Source organism: Urocampus carinirostris, chromosome 16 (assembly GCF_059441175.1).
Source record: "Urocampus carinirostris isolate Australia breed hairy pipefish chromosome 16, RoL_Ucar_1.0, whole genome shotgun sequence".
NCBI classification, from domain to species: domain Eukaryota; kingdom Metazoa; phylum Chordata; class Actinopteri; order Syngnathiformes; family Syngnathidae; genus Urocampus; species Urocampus carinirostris.
Window position 1 is genome coordinate 24,324,767 of NC_142364.1, and position 20,919 is coordinate 24,345,685.

General features: G+C 38.8%; 2 protein-coding genes across 5 annotated transcripts in view; both read right to left on the reverse strand.

The window, feature by feature from the left end:
- Positions 1-1,120: 1,120 nt before the first annotated feature.
- Positions 1,121-6,237, reverse strand: LOC148350776 (neuropeptide FF receptor 2-like). Its single transcript, XM_088320020.1, has 3 exons — positions 6,072-6,237; positions 3,496-3,595; positions 1,121-1,949 (listed from the first exon to the last, which is right to left on the reverse strand). Exons 1-3 carry the CDS (start codon positions 6,220-6,222, stop codon positions 1,121-1,123), a joined length of 1,080 nt encoding a protein of 359 aa, XP_088176146.1. The 5' UTR covers positions 6,223-6,237.
- A 2,691-nt stretch (positions 6,238-8,928) lies between these two features.
- The window catches only part of LOC148350777 (electrogenic sodium bicarbonate cotransporter 1-like), a 63,388-nt gene continuing 51,397 nt past the window's right edge, over positions 8,929-20,919 (reverse strand). For 2 of the 4 annotated variants that reach the window (XM_088319894.1, XM_088319896.1), the window contains 6 exons: positions 19,454-19,522; positions 18,081-18,254; positions 12,662-12,826; positions 12,451-12,544; positions 11,253-11,326; positions 8,929-10,082 (listed from right to left, as the gene is read on the reverse strand). In XM_088319894.1, coding sequence (XP_088176020.1) covers positions 11,283-11,326; positions 12,451-12,544; positions 12,662-12,826; positions 18,081-18,254; positions 19,454-19,522 — 546 coding nt within the window. In that variant the 3' untranslated portion in view covers positions 8,929-10,082; positions 11,253-11,282. The remainder of the gene's footprint in view (positions 10,083-11,252; positions 11,327-12,450; positions 12,545-12,661; positions 12,827-18,080; positions 18,255-19,453; positions 19,523-20,919) is intronic. The other 2 variants (XM_088319893.1, XM_088319895.1) reach the window with 1 other exon arrangement.

The following is a 20,919-nucleotide window of genomic DNA, read 5'->3' on the forward strand; positions in this document are numbered from 1 at the left end:
TAATTGATTCATCGAATATCACATTTGTAGATGTCGTGTGTTTGATTGACACATGATTAGCGATTAACAACATTGAGTTGCCTCCATTAAACAGCTGTAAACTGACGCCCTAATGGCAGATTAGCTGGTCCGGGAGGACACTTTTAAGATGCAGGAGAAGACAATACTCCAAGGATTCTATTAGAACCATTTTGGTTCCTGTAAGCCGTCTGTAATTGCACTGGATCAGATTGAAGAAAAAGACTGTTTCAACCCACACAGGTCTGTTACAGAATTCGCACTGGGACATCGACCAAAGAAATTATTTATTCGGTTGTTGTTGTTTTTTTGTTAGTTTTACTTTGTTTTTTTAACTGTTAATCAATATTATCATAGAAAACAACCTGTAGTTTTTTTAAATAGTGGAAACGGGTAGATAACTACAATCATATTGCACGACGACAATATAGTGTTCATCACAGCAGCATCAAAAAGTGAGCAAACACAGATTTGTACCACAAGCTTCAGTTTGCAAAAGTTAGCAAGGAAGTTGTTTTACTTCATTAAAATGCCTTTTTGCTCATCTTTGCTGTAGAACAACACATATTCACAATTCCAAGCTGACCCCAGAAAAAAATACATGCTAATAGCTCAGCTCATGTGTCAAATATGTGCCTTATTGATCAGCCACCTATCTGGATTTATTTAAAAGAAAGGGATTGATGAATAAGCAATTCAAAATATGAATATTCGATTATTAATTCGTGACATGACTCATTGATGGGCTCCCCGGTCCTCGAGGGCCGCATGTCCTGCATGATTTTGAAGGTTTGTTTTCCTCAACTAGGGTGATAAATCAGCTTGTCAGCAAGCTGGCAGGATCCTGCTCACAATCTTGTTGATTGGAGTCACCCTTATTGGAGCAAAAAAAACCTTCCATATCAAGCAAGAATGCAAGCCCTTGAGGACCGGGGTTCCCACCTTAGTGGGGTGACTAGATCTGGACTGCCTCATAGACTGTCAACAGAGCAGATTGACTTGAGTCCAATTCATATCTGAGATTTATCTGATACTAAGTCAAACTGATTTGAGAACAATCTAGACTGGCTTTGAGCAAATACATTTGACTGGATGTGGAAACCTACAGCTCCACCACATTCTGGACAGGGTGGTCCCTCAAGATTGCTCGACATCCCTCCTGGCGCACTGATCCCGAACCCCTTGCCGAGCCAGATCCCCCCATTGTGGTGGGTCTGTTGGGACGGATGCCACTCCCCTGGATGCGAAGGGAAAAGCCACTCTGGTGCTCGGTGATCACAGCGCACAACTGGAATTTAAAAGCGGCTTGGAAGCCCCGGCGGAAGTTCTCGTTGAAGAAGCCATAGATGATAGGATTGACGCTGCTGTTGAAGAAGGCCAACCAGTGAGCCAGTGGGTACAGGTAAATGTTGACCACACGATACTGGTGCTCGTTCAGGCGAGCATAGTCGCTTAGCATCATCAGCGTCCACAGGGGCAACCAGGACAGGACAAAGAGCAGTGCCACTACGAGAAGCATAACAATCACACGCTTCTTCTTCCTCGGGACAACTTGCCGGACTTCTGTGTCTGGCCTCGAGCCTCTGCCCCTCGGAGGCGCCCCTGGGACGGCTCTTTTGAAGAGCGCCAGCCCAATGCGGGCGTACATGATGACAATGAGGGTTAAAGGGGCCAGGTAGATGTTGACGAAGAGCACGGTGGTGTAGATTTTGCGCATGTGCGGACTGGGCCAGTTCTCGCGGCACCAGTAGAAAGGGAGGCTGTCATCACGGTGGTGTAGGACGACACGGACGCTTGGCTCCTGGGCCACGTGGAGCATCACACCCGATGGGCACGAAATTGACGTCGCCAGGATCCAGATGACCGCGATAATGAACTTGGACTTGGCAATGGTCAGCTTCTGCTGAAACGGGTATACGATGCAGCGGAATCTGGACAACAAAGAAAGGTCATTCATTTATCAACAACTAAGCAAGCATTAAAATGATCAACACACAGTTTTAATTTATATTTATAGATAAACAGAGGTATTGCCAAGGAGGGAACACGTTTCTAGAATTACTTTTCTCAAGAACAAGTACTGCAACGCATTATCAATAAAATTTTATATTTCAACTGTCATTACATCATGGTGCATTACTACACTACTTATTAAAAGCAGACCATGTACGTCAATCTCCGCTGACTCTTACCTGATACGGTTTCGCTCACGATAGCTTATGACCTAGCACCCACGAGCAACGGTTAAGAAGAGTAGGCATAGTACAACTAAATACAATTACTGAATATTTTGTCATGGAGATATTCTCCCTACCTTATATACTCACATCCAAGTCATATTTACAAGTGTAAAAATAAAATTACTAAAATCAAGGGTACAGTTTATATGCACATATTTGGTTGTGTGTCACCAGTACCAAATGGTAGACACAGCCAAGGGAGAGGGCGTGACTTATACAGGAATTTTGGAACTACAGTAGTGGGGCAGAGAATTTAAGCTAAAGGTGTGCTTAATTTTATTTTGTTTTTTATTTGTAAAAAAAAATTTCAATACATCATCTGGAGAAAATAATAAAATGTCTTGGACAGTACCCAGATATGATAAATGAAATGAATGCTTCCACAGGTTGGTGTACAAGTGTTCTTCAATTCATTTAATTATGATGTAATGTTAAAGCAGTTTTAGGGTGTTGGCTTCAATGCAAGTAAAGTATATAACATTTTAAACTAGATAGCTACTTACTAGGGGTATCATTTAGTGCCACTGATGGCTAATGACATCTGTGACATTGAATAAGTTAGTGCCAATATAATCTGTGATGAACAATAGCTGTTATTTACCGTATTTTCTGGACTATAAGGCACAGTATCAAGTGATAGTGTTATTGTAATCCTGTGCAGTCCTTTGAGACATTCTTGTGATTAAGGGCTATACAAATAAATGTGACTTGACTTGAAGGTACTCTCAAAAGAGTATTATGTAAAATATTTTTCATATATAAGGCGTACTGGCGCAGCTCCCAAAAAATAGAACTTGTGAAATATTTGTCCTGTATGAGACACACCGGCATATTAAATCGAGTTCCATCCCCCAAAAAATGAAAATAAAAAGTGACTTACAGCATTTCAGAGAACATAAACTTAACATTATGAAATCTGTTTTTACTACTAAAATGGATTCATTCATTCATGTATGGTTACCGTAAGAAGATTTTCATTGTAATCATGCATTTCTATTTTATTAACTGTATGTTTGGACTATAAACCGCACTGGATTATAAAGCGCCCTTTCAAATTTCTGACAAATGTTTTGTTTTTAGGTGTGCCTTTTAGCTCAGGAAATACGGTACTTCCTATTTAGATGTTTCAAACTGATGCCAGAGATTTCCTTTATCCAGATATTTGTGAACATAATTTTTTTTTATATACATTTTACGTTTTTTGTGTGTGTCCAAAACGATAAAGAGCTACTTTTACCTGTCGACAGCTATAGCCACCAGCGTGAAGACAGATGCCGACACTGAGATTCCCTGCACCATACCGCTTAATTTGCACATCAGGTTTCCGAAAGGCCACCCTGAACAAAACAAAACGTAACAAATCGATTAGACAACATGTGAAAATGTATTTTAAAGGGAAAGTGTGTATTATTTAGCACCCACTAATGTTAAAAACTGAACTCATTAAAAATAAAACAATATTCAATAATTGATTTAAGTCAGAATTTATACTAATCAAATAGACATTAAATACCATTTTTAAATACTCATAGGTCTAGAAATTTTCATTTGTTTTACATAACAAAAGCCTCACCTAGAGGTAGCAGACATACCGTATTTATTCGGGTATAACGCACATTGTTTTTACCTAAGAAAATAAATCAAAGTTTAGGTGTTTGCTTTACACAAGGTTTTTGTTATTTGTGCATTGCGTGATCAGTCAAAACCACAATCACAAAACATTGGATGCCACAGGAATAAAACCAGGGTCACAGTGGTGAGTGCCAAATCCTAACCACCCTACAGCAGTAATATAGATGACATAATAATAATGATGATAATAATAATAATGATACATTGTATTTCGAAGCGCCTTTCAGGACACCCAAGGTGGCTGTACATATAAGTAGCACACAGCAATAAAGGAAGAATAAACCAAGAGTAAAAGAAGCAAGTAATAAATAGCAGATAAAACACATTAAAAGGTGCAGATGGTCCAGAAAAGGCAAGTCTGAAGAGGTGAGTTTTAAATCCGGATTTGAAGGTGGACAGGGTCGCAGAATTTCAGAGGTCAGGCGGCAATGAGTTCCAGAGCTGGGGGGCAGAGCGGCTGAAAGCTCTCCTCCCCATGGTGCCGAGGCGGGCAGGGCGTATAGTGAGATGGAAGGAGGAAGATGATCTGAGGGTGCGGGATGCATGGCAGTTTGAAGGAGGTCGCAGCGGTAGGGAGGGGCATGGTAATGAATGGCCATGTAGGTGTAGAGCAGGATTTTGTAATCAATTCTATAAGAAAAGGCATTCGATTGTATTTAATATATAATTTTTTTCATCCCGAAAGATATCAAAAAAAGCACAAAAGCAAGATGAAACAACTCGTTGGTGGAGCTGATAATGAATCCATCTTATTAAAAAAAAATACACTGAAAATTTAATGTTGGTATTGTGTTCATATTTTACGTTGTCAACAAATGATTTTAATCGTGGCTGCACTTATTTAACCAATTTGTCACTTACAATGCTTAGTTTGAGATGAGAAAAAGTGAAACAGAATGTTTTACTGATTTTTTTAGGGGTGTGCCTTTTACACGAGTGCGTGTTTATACACAAATAAATTTGGTAATTGTTCGCCATCTCTATGCTAATGCAGTGGTCCTCAAATAGTGGGCTGCGAGGCTCCAACAAGGGGGTGTCAAGTGGTGCGCGCTTGACATCAGGAACCTTGTTTTATTTTTTTATTAATCAAGAACAATTGCAGGTTCACTACACTAGGGAGCAGCATAAAGCTCATCTCATCTCATCAGCCGTACCGCTTATCCTCATTAGGGTCGCAGGGGGGCTGGAGCCCATCCCAGCCATCTCCGGGCAGTGGGCAGGGGACACCCTGAACTGGTTGCCAGCCAATTGCAGGGCACACAGGGACAGACAACTCATTCGCTCATTCAGACAAAGGGACAATTTGGACCGGCCAATTCACCTGAAATGCATGTTTTTGCAACGTGGGAGGAAACCCACGCAAGCACGGGGAGAACATACAAACTCCGCACAGGAAGTCTGGAGCTGGATTTGAACCCACGACAGGTTCCCATGACATGAACTGTGCCGCACAAGCGCTAACCACTGCGCCGTCGTGCTGCCCAGAGTAAAGCTGTGTATTGCAAAATGTGCTGATTCATTAATATCGTCTTTGATCTGTTTGTAAAAAAAAATTAGCACCAAGTTCGTTGGGAGGGTCTGCGAGAGAATTTGTTTTTCCGAAGGGGACACGACAGAATATATTTGAGGAGCCCTCTGGTAAGGGCACCCCAGAAAAAAGCAAATCATTTTAAAAGGATGTGTGAAAAAGTGAGGAGCAAAATGGTGCTGTTTGGTCACCTTTAGTCCCCGTAATTTGTATTCTTCGGAGAGATTTGTAGCACTTGTTTTCGATAGCACCAATACAGCGACATCCCTCCATCCATCCATGCACCACTTATACTCAGTCGGGTCCCGGGTGCGCTGGAGCCCATCATAGACATCTTCAGGCAGTGGACACCCTGAACTGGTTGCCAGGGACAGACAACTCACTCGCTCATTTACATCTAGGGAAACATTGGACCGGCCAGTTAACCTGACATGCATGTTTTTAGAATGTGGGAGGAAACCAGAGTTCCCAGAGGAAACCCACGCAGGTATGGGGAGAACATGCAAACTCCGCACAGGACGGCTGGAAGCTGAATTTGATCCCATGACCTCAGAAGGGTGCCGCGGACGTGCTAACTACTCAGCTGCCGTGCCTACAGCAACATCTAGCAGTCAAATAATACACACTGTCCCTTTATCTTCTGAGTAGCTCACCTGTTATGATGTTGTCGACCAGCGTGGTGGGCATGCAGAAGATGCCCACCAGCAAGTCGCTGACAGCCAAATTGAGGATGAACAGGTTGGTGACCGTCCGCATGCTCCGACGCCGTAGCACCATGAAACACACAATGCCATTACCCAGCATGCACAGAAGGAAAATAAAAAGGTAGGAGACGGCAAACATGGCTGCCACGGCCGGCCGGTGGAGGTAGAAGTCCACGTAGGTGACATTTTCCTGGCGGATCTGCGACGAACGCTGCATGTTTCCCCATGAGGAGTTCCTGGCAATGCTGAAGCTTTGCTTCATAGTCTTCTCTTGCACTTTACAAAAAAGGGTTTGTTTTTTTGTTTTTAAATACATCTGGAATTGATCTTAAATAAAAACTTACCTAAATACAATAAAAAAGAATGAGCAAAATGTAACCCTTATGTTGTGTTGGGAATTGTTGTTAGGGGGTCAATATTCCCATTCTAATTTGATTCCATCACCCCTGAGACACATAATACATTTTATAACGGGTCACAGGAGACCCTAACACCACATAAGGGTCAAGATATTTAACTCTTGAAATATTATTACATTGCATATTAAGTTATTAAATAGTAACTAATCCATTAAGATTACCTGTCCGTCTGTTTCGGCGTCCACAGAATGCAGACAAGACTCGCAGGGTAGAAAAATCACTCAATACGTGCGTGTGTGTTAAGTGCTGATGACTCCAGGAGGTGGGGCATCTTCGTATACATGAATAATAAATATGATGTACTGCATAGGTGTCAAAATAATCTTCACTCGGGGGCCACATGGTAGAACAAATTATCACAGGGGCAAGACTAGAAAATGAATGACATTAAAGGGAACTTCGCTGGTGGGGCTGGGGGTCATTTAGGAGGCTCTCAGTTAAATTATGATTCAGGGATTGAGATCAAGATTTGATTATAAAATGATTACTGACCCCCCTCAATATTTATTTCGCAAAGTGACATTTCATCACTGGTAGTGTTTATCAAATGTGCATTTGTTAAAAAAAAACAACAACAACAAATGAATTAATTTCCACTATAGTTTATCCAACTTGGGGAAACTACTGCAAACTGAAATGTGAGAAGAAAAGCATTAAAAACAATAATTTAAATTGATCAATTCAACGATTTAAAAGTCTTTCAGATTTACCTGATTTCATATCCATTATAAAAAAAGGGGGCTAAAGCTTCTTTAAACACCTCCAAAGACACCCAAAGTTCTTAAATATATATATTTTTTAAATATGTTTTTAGTATTGCCTTGAACACCGCGATCATGACTTTTAAGTAAAGTAAAATTGGGATGTTCGCTGGTTTATTAATGATAGTTGACTGGCTGGCAACCAATTCAGGGTGTCCCCCGCCCACTGCCTGAAGATAGCTGGGATGAGCTCCAGCACCCCCGCGACCCTACTGAGGATAAGCGGTGCAGATAATGGACGGATAATACAGCTAAAGTAGGTGCTTTGCGAGTGGAGCCTGGCTTTGGCAACACCCAGTGAACAAATTTAAAACAGCAGCATTGTCTTGTGGGGGGGCCATGTAAAATTGTGTGGCGGGCCACATTTGGTCTCCGGGCCATGAGTTTAACACATGATGTACAGCATCAACATGTCATTTTTCTTCGCGGGAAGCAAGTCGCTCTAGCAATCGGATCATGATCCGAATACGGAAGTGGATCTTCCGTGGCGGAAAAAACAGGTCGATAGCCAGGACAGGAAAGCAAATAGGTGGTCGAGATCAAAAAATGGGTTGTAAGCCGGGACGGGAGAGCAGACGTGGTCAGGATCGAAAACAGTTCGTAGCCGGGGACAAGCGGGGAGATCAGGAACGGACGGGTGAAAAAACGGGTGCAAAAACGGGACAGGCGGGAGTCAGGGTCAAAAATGCTAGCCTTGTAACAACAGCAGTTCGCTGATGGACTGACAACCGGAGAGTGACAGGACTGGGTTTAAAAAGGGACAGGGAACCAATCAGGTAGCCCGCAGCGGTTGGCGCCAAATGAGCGGGCACAGGTGATCCAAATCGGTAATCATGACAATTATCTTTGGAATGCTTTTGTTTTTATTCGTCAAACTTTTGAAAATGATATTCATTTATGTATTGTGTAGTTCAGTGAAATAGTCAATTTATAGTGATATACAGTGACATACAGTTAGAGCTGTGTCTCACCTGTCATCATGGAAATATCAAATTTAAAATACATATCAAATGGCTATATTTATGTAGTGTTAACATTTCTTATCATTTACTTTCACAATATTTGGATTGTCTTGAGTAAAATAGCTAGATGTTCACATTATAAAAATGATGAATACACTTAGTAACTAATGTAGAGTATTACGGCGCTGAGCATCTGAAGAGGGAAGCAGGCACAGGAGGGCGATGGTGAGACAATTTTGATTTGTCACACGTTTCAGCTTCAAACAATCGAATTAGTGATAGTATTGACAAGCTAACAGCAACTCAAGCCGTCCAATATTTTTCTTCTTGTTGCATAGACTTTTTTTTTCATAATCGAAGATATCTATTGATGTGTTTATTCAAAAGGAACAGCGCTTAGACTTTATCTATGAGATGAAGGTAAGACAAGAAAACGTTTTCATGATAAAGTTTATATATTTCTTTCTGGCTCTGCCCATCAAATAAAGAATAATATGTAAATTCATTTATTTATAATCCTGACAGTGCCTAAACACAGAAGAACCTCATTGCACGTTATTGGAGGTAATAAGAATTTTTTAAATAGAAAAATAAACTTGTGTGTGTGCAATACATTCATTTTTAACATTTTTATGAACTTTTCATGCACAAATGCAATCACATCTTTAAAAATTATTTAAAGTGTTTTATTTTTGTCATTCGAAAACACAACACCATAAAAAAAACAGTTTCTTCTGTCTGTATTCTTGGTTATTATTTGAGCTCATAAGGTGCATGTAGAAAATTGCCTAAACTAAAAAAATAACAAACAAAAACAAAACAAAAAGACAAAAGACGCAAAATATCAGCACACAAACAAACAAAAATACATGGAAGACTTTGCTCTGATTTGAGTCTTAGGTTGAAAGCAGCTTAAACATTGAGTCACATTTTGTGCAGCTCACTTGTTGCATAAATCACCATTGATTGATAACAATGAAAGAAAAAAACGATTACTGAAATGCACAAACTACCATGTAGACTGAAAACACACAGAAATACCAGAACTGAGGGGAAAAAAAAAGATAAATTATGAATTCATTTAGAGACTCATGCGACGTCGCTTGAAAGGAAGGTAATAAAAAATGAAATAAATACAAATCATTGTTTTGATCACAGACATAACTGCACATGATGAGAAACGATTTCTGGCACCTACAGAAAAATCAGAGGTAGAACTACGCTCTTCTATTTATTAATTAATTTGCAAATGAGGACGAGATTGAATATATTTTAATAAAACAATATGTAAAAATGAAGTAAAAATATGAAAATGATATTATGAAAAGAATCACTGATCCTGTTCAACCTAAGAAAAGTCATTTTTCTTAACAAAAATAAGACATATTTTTCCGATTGAGTGAATTTTGAATATGTAAAATGAAAAGATGGGGCATGAAATAAAAATATAGGACGGGATTAAATTGTATTTAATATGAAAAAACATTCTGGAGTGTGTATTATGTTTTTTTAACTCTAGGCTCATTGAGTGCACTAATTCACTAAAACTAAAAAACAATGGGTATATTTCAAAATGGAGGATAAAATGCACATGGCTTCATCATAGCAATAAAAATAAAAACAGAACCAGCCATTTTTGATTGTGAAGGATTAAAAAAAAATATCACGAAGGAGAGTAGAAAAACTATGAATTTACTCTTGACATCTTTTCACAGGTCCGTCTCAGACGACTTTTTCCAGAAGAAAGTATTTTCCTCCATGTCGCCGTCGATCCGGACATGAGGTGACGCTTTAGCGTACGTGGAGCCTCTCTCCAGGCTAGAGAAAGAGCAGGAAAAAAAAAACAACACTTTTTATTTTTATTTACTATGTACAGTGCCTAGCGAAAATATCCCCCCGCCCTCTAAGAACGTTTTGTCAATTTTCCATTAAACTTGGAGCTAAAAAACTGAAAATATTTTCTAAGAATCAACAACATGTGAGACACAATTGTTAAGTGGAAGCAAATTATTTCAACATTTTAGATTTACCTCAAAAAAACTGAAAATTAGGTGTTGCACAAATATTGGCCTCCTGTTCTCTTAGCTCAGCCAACTGACACCAGGGTTCCCTGATGACAGCACACTGTCCAAGCAATAATATCAAAATGAAGAGAGCATAAAACCACTGCAAACCCTACCAAGACCCGGCTGTCCTTTCAAACTTTCGTCCCAAACAAGGAGAACACTAATGAGGGATAACCTGCAGGAATACACAGCTGAGGTGAGACAATCTGTGCAAAAAACAACTAAAAGTCGTACTCTGCATGAATCTGCCCTTTATGGAAGAGAGGCAAGAAGAAAGCCCTTTCTGAAAGAATACCATAAAAAGGCCGGTTTGGCGTTTGCAAAAGGCCAGATGGGAGACACAAATAAAATGCGAAACAAGGTTATATGGTCAGATGAGATCAAGATGTAAGTTTTTGTGATGAATGTCAAGCACAAGAGTAGCACTGCGCATCATCCCAAAAACACAGTCGCCACTGTCAAACATAGTGGTGGCAGTATCATGCTCTTGTGTTACTTTATTTTCAGCAGCGACTATGAAGACTAGTAGTTGATGGGAAGATGGATGGAACCAAATGCACGGCGATTCTGGCAGAAAATCTGTTGGAGTCTGCAAGAGATCTGAGAATGGGGCGCCGAGACATAAAGCTAAATCTATAATGGAATGGTTTGAAACGAACAATATAAAGGAGAATGGCCAAGCAAAAGTCTAGACCTCAATCCTATAGAACATTTGTGCACAATCACCATCAAATCTTAAAGAGCTTGAGCTGTTTGGCCAGGAAGAATGGGCAAATATTTCTGTTTCAAGATACATGTATACGTTTAAAGCCTGAAATATGGCAATATGTCAAGTCAAGTCACATTTATTTATATAGCCCTTAATTACAAAAATGTCTCAAATGTCAAAAAGTTTTCGTCTCTGTAGTTCTGACTCACGCACTCGGCTACTGTGGACGATTCCAAGCGGTGTTCAGCACGGCGAATGTGTGCTAGGGAAATTCTGTGTTGTGTCTCCTAGGGAAAGAAAGTCAAATATAAGATAAAATGCCCTCTGAAAATATTGTAAATCATTAGTAAAGAAAATGAAAACTGTGAAAGTTACAAATCAGTGCTTGAACCAAATTGATGCAAGCTTTTTTTGGGGGGGGTTAACTTCCCAAGTAATTTAATCATACGTACACACTAAAGTTATTTTTGATTCTAAAAAAACAACAACAACAAAAAACAAAAAAAACCAACAACAATTTTTTATCAAGATTTATCTTTATTTAATTTTCGTGACTCCGGCTTTAGATACGAACATAAATGTTAATTTTAATAAAAGAGTATTTCACATTATCGGGTACTTTTTAAAAATACTTTAACAAGGATTAGTTTCAATTTTGTTTACAAAAATATTTAGATATCGAAAATATTAACCTGAAGATGTTCAGCGAGAGTTTTAGAAACAATCCAAAACCCTTTTTTGGAACTCATTTTTGTAATTACTTTATGATTATTGAACACATCCTGTTGTTTTGCAGAGAATATTGTAACATCTAAGAAACAATTATTTTGCAATCATGAAGGATTAGTCTAATTAAATAAGATTTTATTCGCCAGTACAAATAGTCATATTTTCTTAACAAAAAAACAATAAATCAGAAACTTCCACGAACTTAGCAAAGTTTCAATACAAATTTAAACACAACAATATAATTTGAATTAAGGACAATTCATTCCATTGAACCTGAAAAAAATTATGACCATCAAGCATCAATATTTTATTCACTGTTTTGACTGCGCAATACCTTAAAACTCAAATTTTGTTGTACTTCTGTTTTCAGTGTCCAGACAATGGTGTTTACTTAGTTCACAAAAGAGATTTTAATTCTAAATCCTCAAACATTTTACAGAACAAAGAGCTTTTGGGCTCTAAATGAAATTTGTAGTAATCAGTTTGCACTGTCAATTAAATGTATTTGCTCATCTACCCAAATGTACCTATAAAAGACTTCAGAATTTGCAAATAAATAGAAACAGCAGGCCTCGGCGACTAAACACATGAAAGAGGGGAGACAGGTTCGGTGCCAAAGAGTCGTAGAGGACGCTGAAGCAGCAAGAAGCCCAAAGAAGAGCCAAACCCAGCTGGTACTCACTATCCAAAGACTTCTGTCCCATCATGGGCTCCTGCTCCATCATGTCCATTGAGATTTTTATACTGGGGATATTGGCATGGTAGGGATACTCGGACTGTCGGAGGAGGAGGAGGCACAACATTAAACATGTCACGGCTAGAGGAGCTGCACACACGTGAACAAGACCAAAATACAAAAAAAAAAAAAAAACCCTTCTGCCCCTGAGACGTACAAAGTCGTTTTCGGAGTCGATGCTGCCCTTTTTCTTGTGCTTCTTCTTTTTCTCATCCTCCTTCTTCTTCTTGTCCTTCTCGGGGATGACATCGTCCAGGTAGCTGAGGTCATGCTGGGAAAACAGGTAGTCCATGGCCTTGCGCACAGCCACCAATGCCAAGATCTAAACCCAAAATCCATTATGAGGCTCAAGTGGAGCAAAAGAGTTGTTTTTCTACAAAAATGCCAGGGAGGTTTTGCGACAGGGAAAAAAATAACTTTTAATGCCTTTTGAAGACAAATTTAAGACCAAATCGACAATCACCTTTACAATTGAAACAAACAAAACAAAACAAAAAAAAAACCGAATATATATATATATATATATATATATATATATATATATATATATATATATACACTGGACTGTCTCAGAAAATTAGAATATTGTGATAAAGTTCTTTATTTTCTGTAATGCAATTAAAAAAACAAAAATGTCATACATTCTGGATTCATTACACATCAACTGAACTATTTCAAGCCTTTTATTATTTTAATATTGCTGAATTTGGCTTACAGCTGAAGAAAACTCAAAAATCCTATCTCAAAATATTAGAATACTTCCTCAGACCAAGTAAAAAAATAATTTTATAACAGCAAAACTAAATCAAACATTTGAAAATGTCCATTGATGCACTCAGTACTTGGTTGGGAATCCTTTTGCACGGATTACTGCATCAATCCGGCGTGGCATGGAGGCAATCAGCCTGTGGCATTGCTGAGGTGTTATTGATGCCCAGGATGCTTCGATAGCGGCCTTCAGCTCATTTGCATTTGTAGGTCTGGTGTCTTTCATCTTCTTCTTAACTATACCCCACAAATTCTCGATGGGGTTCAGGTCAGGGGAATTAGCAGGCCAATCAAGGACAGTGATGCCATGGTCAGTGCACCAGTTACTGGTGGTTTTGGCACTGTGGGCAGGTGCCAGATCATGCTGGAAAATGAAATCCTCATCTCCATAGAGCTTTTCAGCAGATGGAAGCATGTAGTGCTCTAAAATCTCTTGGTACACAGTTGCATTTACTCTGGACTTGATGAAACACAGTAGAACAACACCAGCAGCTGACATAGCTCCCCAAACCATTGCTGACTGTGGGAACTTCACACTGGATTTCAAGCAACTTGGATTTTGCTCCTCTCCAGCCTTTCTCCAGACTCTGGCGCCTTGACTTCCAAATGAAATGCAAAACTTGCTTTCGTCTGAAAAGAGGACTTTGGACCACTCTGCAACTGTCCAGTGCTTCTTCTCCATAGCCCAAGTCAGACGCTTCTTCCGTTGTCTTGAGTTCAGAAGTGGCTTGACCATGGGAATACGGCTATTGTAGCCCATTTCCCGGACACGTCTGTGAACTGTGGCTTTTGATACCTGGACTCCAGCTTCAGCCCACTGTCTTTGAAGCTCCCCCAAATTCTGGAAGCGGCTCTTCTTCACAATTTTGTTAAGGCTACGGTCATCTCTCTTGGTTGTGCAGCGTTTCCGGCCACATTTTTCCCTTCCAACAGACTTTTTGTGGATATGCTTTGAAACTGCACTCTGTGAACAGCCTGCTCTTTGAGAAATTTATTTTTGTGTCTTACCCTCCTGATGGAGGGTATCAATGATGGTCCTCTGGACAGCAGACAGATCAGCAGTCTTCCCCATACTTGTGATTTAGTTTACTGAACCAAGCTGAGTGTTTTTAAGGCTCAGGAAACATCGCAAGGTGTTTCGAGTTAATTAGATGATTCAGGTGATTAGTTGAATAGCCTACTTGTATACTTTTTCATGATATTCTAATATTTTGAGATAGGATTTTTGAGTTTTTTTCAGCTGTAAGCCAAAATCAGCAATATTCAAATAATAAAAGGCTTGAAATAGTTCAGTTGATGTGTAATGAATCCAGAATGTATGACATTTTTGTTTTTTTAATTGCATTACAGAAAATAAAGAACTTTATCACAATATTCTAATTTTCTGAGACAGTCCAGTATGTATATATATATATATATATATATATATATATATATTCTGCCTCGTACACACTACCTGGCACAGCCACATTCCCATGGTCCAAAGTAAATATCTCTGTCCGAAGTTGCTATGTTATTTGTGAGTAGACCCAAAACATATTTCAGCTGAAATCGCATTACCGTTTTGATAGTTCCGTTATTGTTGTCCCGCGATATAAATCCTACTCCTGTGTTCACATTATTAATTGGATTTAAGTCATTTTAATGCTGATTAAGGCCTAATTTTAAGAATAATGAAGACCTTACCAGGATCCGCGGGAACCCCGTGTCTGTACCTTTTTCAGTTTTAATAACTTTCAGAGCCAGTTTTCCAATTTCTCGAGTACCATTCAAAGAAAATTGCGGTGTGAATCATGTATTTTGCAGACCCACAAATATATATGCAATTTAAATATTTTTAATAAATTTTTAATCTTGCATGTGCATTTATCAAAACATATGTTTAGACCTTGTGTAAATGGCAAATATATTTGTATAACTGAACAGTACGTTCAGGTGTTGGGGATAAATGACAGTATATGTAGCTGACATTTTCAGTTGCAGGAAGTTCTCCCTATTACAATTTACCACTAGTAAATGCCATCTTCAATTTTTGCAGGGCCCATAATAAATGTCCTTGATTGATACGTAATCCTTGCACTATGCACCTGGCCTCATACGGGGGAAGTTAATCACGAGGGGAAGAAGAAATGCAATAGCGAAGCAAAGCATTGGTTGGAAAAACAAAACAAAAAAACAAAAACAAAAAAACACAATGCCATTAATCAAATGAGAAATTAAATGTTTGATTACCGGTAATGGCATTTGTCATTGTTGTTTTTTTCATACTGTTCCTCACATCCCACAGGAAGCTTATTGTTTTATACCCATTCGTGGGTAGCTGCTAACGCCAGAGATGTGCGTCATTCCATTCAATGCCTCTGTAATTACTGCTAGGAAACCGCAGTAGCAATTTTGCTGATGAATCAGCTAAGGTCATGTAAACCTGATTTGAGAAGCGTTGCTAGCTGCTTCTGTTAACATTAGCACCATTTGCGGCCATTGCACCTATAGCTTTCTGTACCGGCTAACCCAAGGGTCGGGAACCTTTTTGACTCAAAGAGCCATAAAAGCAAAAAATATTAATTTTATTTTGGGAAAGAGCCACACCATATATTATGAGACAAATTTACTAAATTGCTAAACCCGCGTCCCAGACAAAACCTTAGTCTTCAGCACATTTATTTTTGATGATTTGATAAAAATTATGAAAAGAGAATAATGCCAGAGCCCCTGTCCCAAAATCAACAAACATACCACTTTAAACTTGTCTCTTTCTTGCAATGACTCAAGATCAGTTAAACTCCTTTTGACCCTTTTTTAATCATACATATTGGTTTCAAAACCAGATGCAAGCATTTATTTTGTAAAAACGTCACAACATTCTGAGAATAGGGAGCCTTATGTGCTTACCTTTGGCGAGAGATGGGAAGGAGTGCTTGTACTTTTTGCATAGCTCCACCCATCCCTCCCACTCACCCAATCAAATGACTAAGTTCTCTTCCGGTGTTTTGGCGTATTTACAGTTCTGTGGATTCATCATAAAGTATCTGAACACTGAACACAGATTACATAGTGAACTTTTATATAAAGGATTCCTTAGCGTTGTACAGCTAAAACGAGTTTTTTTTCCCCATTTTTTTGTGTGACACCTTGACTGTAAATTGTAGTGAAAAACGTGCTATATATATACTACGAAGTAATCATTTACCAGTAAGTTCCGGTTTGGCTTTGCGTGTAACATAATAGGATAGATGAATCAAGTTTTGGACAAGATGGAGAAATTTTGCATGCAATCAAATCTGTCTCTGAGCCACAGATACTCGTAGAAAGAGCCATAGGTTCCCGACCCCTGGGCTAACCTATCTTCACCCAGTACCTGGATCCAATGGCTAGCCATCTTTTAATGAGTACATCTGGCCTTTAGAACTCAAGCAAATATTTAGTACATTGTTACGTGCGAAGCCAATTTTAGCAAATGCGAAGCCAGGACAACACAGAAATTAATTGTGGGTCGGTCAAGTATACATTGGCTGTGCCCAAGTACAGTTTACAGTCAAGGTGTCACACCAACAGACCCCGTTTTGTCTGTACGTCGCTAAAGATACATTTCTCTGTTCTCTATTGAGAGCTTTTATTTTTAAAAACCCACAGAAAAAACTGTAAACACCCCAAACTGCCAGCAAAGCACCCAGAGCAATTTGATTGGGTGAGCAGTAGAAATGGTTGGAGCCATACACGTGCACGTACTCCCGTCTCCTTGCCAGGCGGCATCTGCGCCAAAGGTAAATATATCTGTATCCTTGTTTGCAGTATTTTGTGAGTTTTTTAAAAAAAGAACTTTGCTTGCACCTTCTTTTGACATCATTATTTACGACAAAAATGAAGGTCAAAATGCGCCTCAACACTCTTAAGCAACTGCAGGAGAGATTTATTTATTTGGATATAGAACACAGGCTCTGGCATTATTATCATTTCTTAACTTTCATCAAATCATCAAATGCCACAAAATGAAATCAAATATGCTGATGAATTAACTTTTGTGAATTAGCGGGTTTGGCGTTTTTGTCGAATTTTGTTTTAAAATATATCTCGTGTGACTCTCTCTAAAAAATAAAACAATAATAATAATAATCAAAATATTTTGCTTTTATGACTCTTTTGGTCAAAAAGGTTGCCGTCCCCTGTATTAGAGGCAGAGACTGCAATATAAGCTGCATTGGCATTAGCACTAGCAATTTATGCAGAGGCGCCATTTATTGAAAATTGTATTTCAGAAAGGATGAAGAGAATTTACCAATTTAAAAAAAAAAAAAACTTAGTGACAATTAAGTGCACACTTTTTAGGTTGGAAGTAGTTCTTAGATAATGCTATCCCTTAAAAAACTGTAAACAATAAAGTAGCAGTCAATAATATCTTGATTACACGAATTTGGAATAAATACAACTGTTTAATATTCATAACAATCAACGGCTTTAAGAAATAGAATTTAGATAGTGAGTTTCATAAAGCATTTGTAATATCTGTTGATTCCTCTAAATGGCACTCTGTCCAAAGATGTGAAGGAAATGTATTTAACTAAGATTTAACGGATTTGACTTTTTTCTTAAAATTTGCATAGTTTTCATAGAAAATGCATAAATCATAATTTGCTATAAAGTGGCGCAGTGAACTATTAAAGATTTGTCTTAGTTGGTAGCTCTGTGAATTACACTATCAAAAAGATTTTGAGCATGTAAAAAGAAGGGCGAGGTAACAATATGAAAAATGATGCATTTGGCCAACAAACATTGTTTCCCATCTTTTGAACAGCTCTCACAAGACTCACCATGACGGGGAAAATGATGGCGGCCACGGTGGACTTGAGGACCCAGAGGAGGGCCAGACACAAGACCTGGATGAAAGTGAAGAGGTGGATGCGGCGCTGGGGAACGTGGCGCAGGTAGATGAGGTCGGGCTGGTGCTTGGCTGGCATCAGCAGGAGCTGCAGGCGATCCATAAACTAAAGCAAGAAAATCAGATCACGTAATTTGGATCAGAATTTCAGGACTCAAAAGTATACATTTTTGTCATTCCATCATCTAGGCCTCCACAGGCATGTACTGTACATTCAGGACTACAAGTCTCCTCTTTTTTTAATCTTACATTTTAAACACTGCTGCCGGCTTAAAACTGGTGCGGACCAAAGAATCCAAATGTTTATTTAAAACAAAGCAATGTGAATTCCCACGGCGGGTGATGACACGATGTGATTTCAGCTCAGGGCTCTGGATTCCAAAGTGAAAAAAATCGATAAAGCGCGGGTAAACAGCTGGAGTAATTGTGACTTAATAATTAGGGATGCACATGAATTGAGGAACTACTTTCCCTCTGTCCCCATAGAGTAAAATCACAATCTTGGTAGAATCAGCGGGGAAATGTCTAGTAAAGAAGAGTACCACATTGTACTGCGATTAAGACACTTGTTTGCTGACTGTGCTAACAGCTGTCAATCTTAATCAACTCGCGCAGAACAAGAGGAAGGCTCAAATATGGTTGGATGACTGGGGTGAAACATGCTTTGGATGTGAGGTCTGTTAATATAATAGATGCAAGAGTTTGTGCAATGGATAGATGTGAATGGCGAAGGATAGTTGATATCGACGCATATGATGCAAAGGGGGTAAACCAGTGTATGCTGTCGAGCCTCTCGGCTGATGAAAGGTGGCATGGCATATCAACTCACCCCATTTTGCGTTGTAGGCTTAATGTTCAGTGTCAGGTTGGAAAGAGCGAAGGGGAATAAATGTCTGTTGAGTGTGTCTTGACTCTGCCCCCTCCCACTAGGGGGATATGGCTTCAATATATAGATTGATTGATAGATGCGAGAAGATTAAAAACTCCACCTGCAGACACAGTCCGCAAACGAGTGTCTTAATTGCAGCACAATGTGTTACTTTTCAGTATCATTTCCCTGATAAGTTTTTTTTTATGTAAGAAAAAAATGCGTTCATTCTAATGCTGTTCAAGCCTGCGGCTTAAAATCCAGTGCGGCTTGTACAAAAACAAATTTGAGTTTCTTCCTTGAATTTGTGCATGCGGCTTTGAATCAGTTGAGCTCTGTTGTCCGGAATTTCCGGTTCGGTTGTATTTATTTATTACAACAGTGGTACCTTTTTATCATGATAGCAAAAATCTGAACAAATGAAAGCAGGGACTCACCTGGACGCCATTGAGCGAGGCCACACCCATGTACAGGAAAACGCCATACAGCACAGGCATGGGAATAAACTGCAACACAAACGTTCACTTATGTAATGCAACTGAAGCAGCACACGATTACTAAAAACAGATGTCTCCATTTAAAAAACAACAAAAAACTTTAGCAATGTGGCTACGTTTAAAAATAGTCCCAAAGCAGCTTTTCTCTGAACATTCTAGAATTAAACCCTTGAGTCCACCAGTGAGTCGGCCTCCAGTGTAAGCACATGTATTTTTAGACACTTTATTTGTTGACATTTCCTCAAGGCAGTCCTAAAATATCTGTAGTTTTGGTAACAAATGCATTCTAAAATTTGGCGGATTGTTTTTGCAAGCAGTTTATTTGATTCGAGGTCTGGGTCAACTTTGCAGGTCAAAGGCAACATTTAATACAGAGAAAATAAAGTAAATGCTGAGAGCAACATGGATAAAGTAACAAGAGGAAACTTGGTTTTATGTACTTACAGAACATCGTCAATAATTTGATAATTCTGATAAAATAAGATGCAATTTAAAATATGTACCTAAAATTCAAAAGTAAATTCAAAATGAGTTGAAAAAGTATAAGAATGCGTTGTTTAATTCAATTAAATTGTCATCAATTCAAAATTATTAATGGCAATCCTATTAAGGACAGGTAGAAAAGAGAAGAAAACATTTCTATTGCTTCATATAAATTGAATTAAAACAGGACTATAATATACAACTTTATTTAAAAATAATTTTTTGAAAATAATCGTGGCATTCTACTCTCTCTCATACTTTCTTTAAATTCTTTTAAATTGTGAATCCTTTCGAACTTTTTCCTTTATGTCATTATCACCAAGAATTTAGATTTGTTTTCCAAAATATCCACAAGGGGGCAGAGCAAGTCCAGCTATAACAGCCCTGAGCATCTACACAAAAGGACAATTTGGAAAAGTTTTATCTTCCCTAACTGAATGAACATTTCAGAAGCAGTAAAGTTTGAGGGAGGGCATTAGTTTGTCCTAAAAAGAGTGACAGTAATCCATTTTTCCATGGAAGAATTAAAACGAAATCTGGCGCCCGCATTAACAGAAGCCTTAACAGGATGAACACTCGTCAAGATTTCTCAAGTGGAGGTCAGGGTGTTTTGAGTCACATTTTTCTGCCTTGAACGTCAACGTCTGAAAAGTTAAGATTTAAAACATTTAATCGTGTAAAAATCAAAGTTTTACTATTTAAGACGAATTACGGTAATCCTTCTTTTGCCTCAGTTAATGGGGACCGAAAAACAGGGAAAACAGAGTACCCCTTCCCCCATTATCAGCACTGGGGACAATGAATCAAAGTCACACGAGTGATGTTCGAGCTAGGCGGAAAGAATGGAAAAAAGAGCCACCATGCATGACACAACTTTTATTCCTTGGCACCCCTGTCAGCATTAGTACAATGGATTGCAGTCG

Coding starts and splice junctions, on each gene's coding strand:
- LOC148350776 (XM_088320020.1), bottom strand. CDS start 6,222: ATGCTGGGTAATGGCATTGTGTGTTTCATGGTGCTACGGCGTCGGAGC. Junction 3,596..6,071: donor GGTCGACAACATCATAACAG/GTGAGCTACTCA, acceptor TGTTTTGTTCAG/GGTGGCCTTTCGGAAACCTG. Junction 1,950..3,495: donor GTGGCTATAGCTGTCGACAG/GTAAAAGTAGCT, acceptor TTTGTTGTCCAG/ATTCCGCTGCATCGTATACC.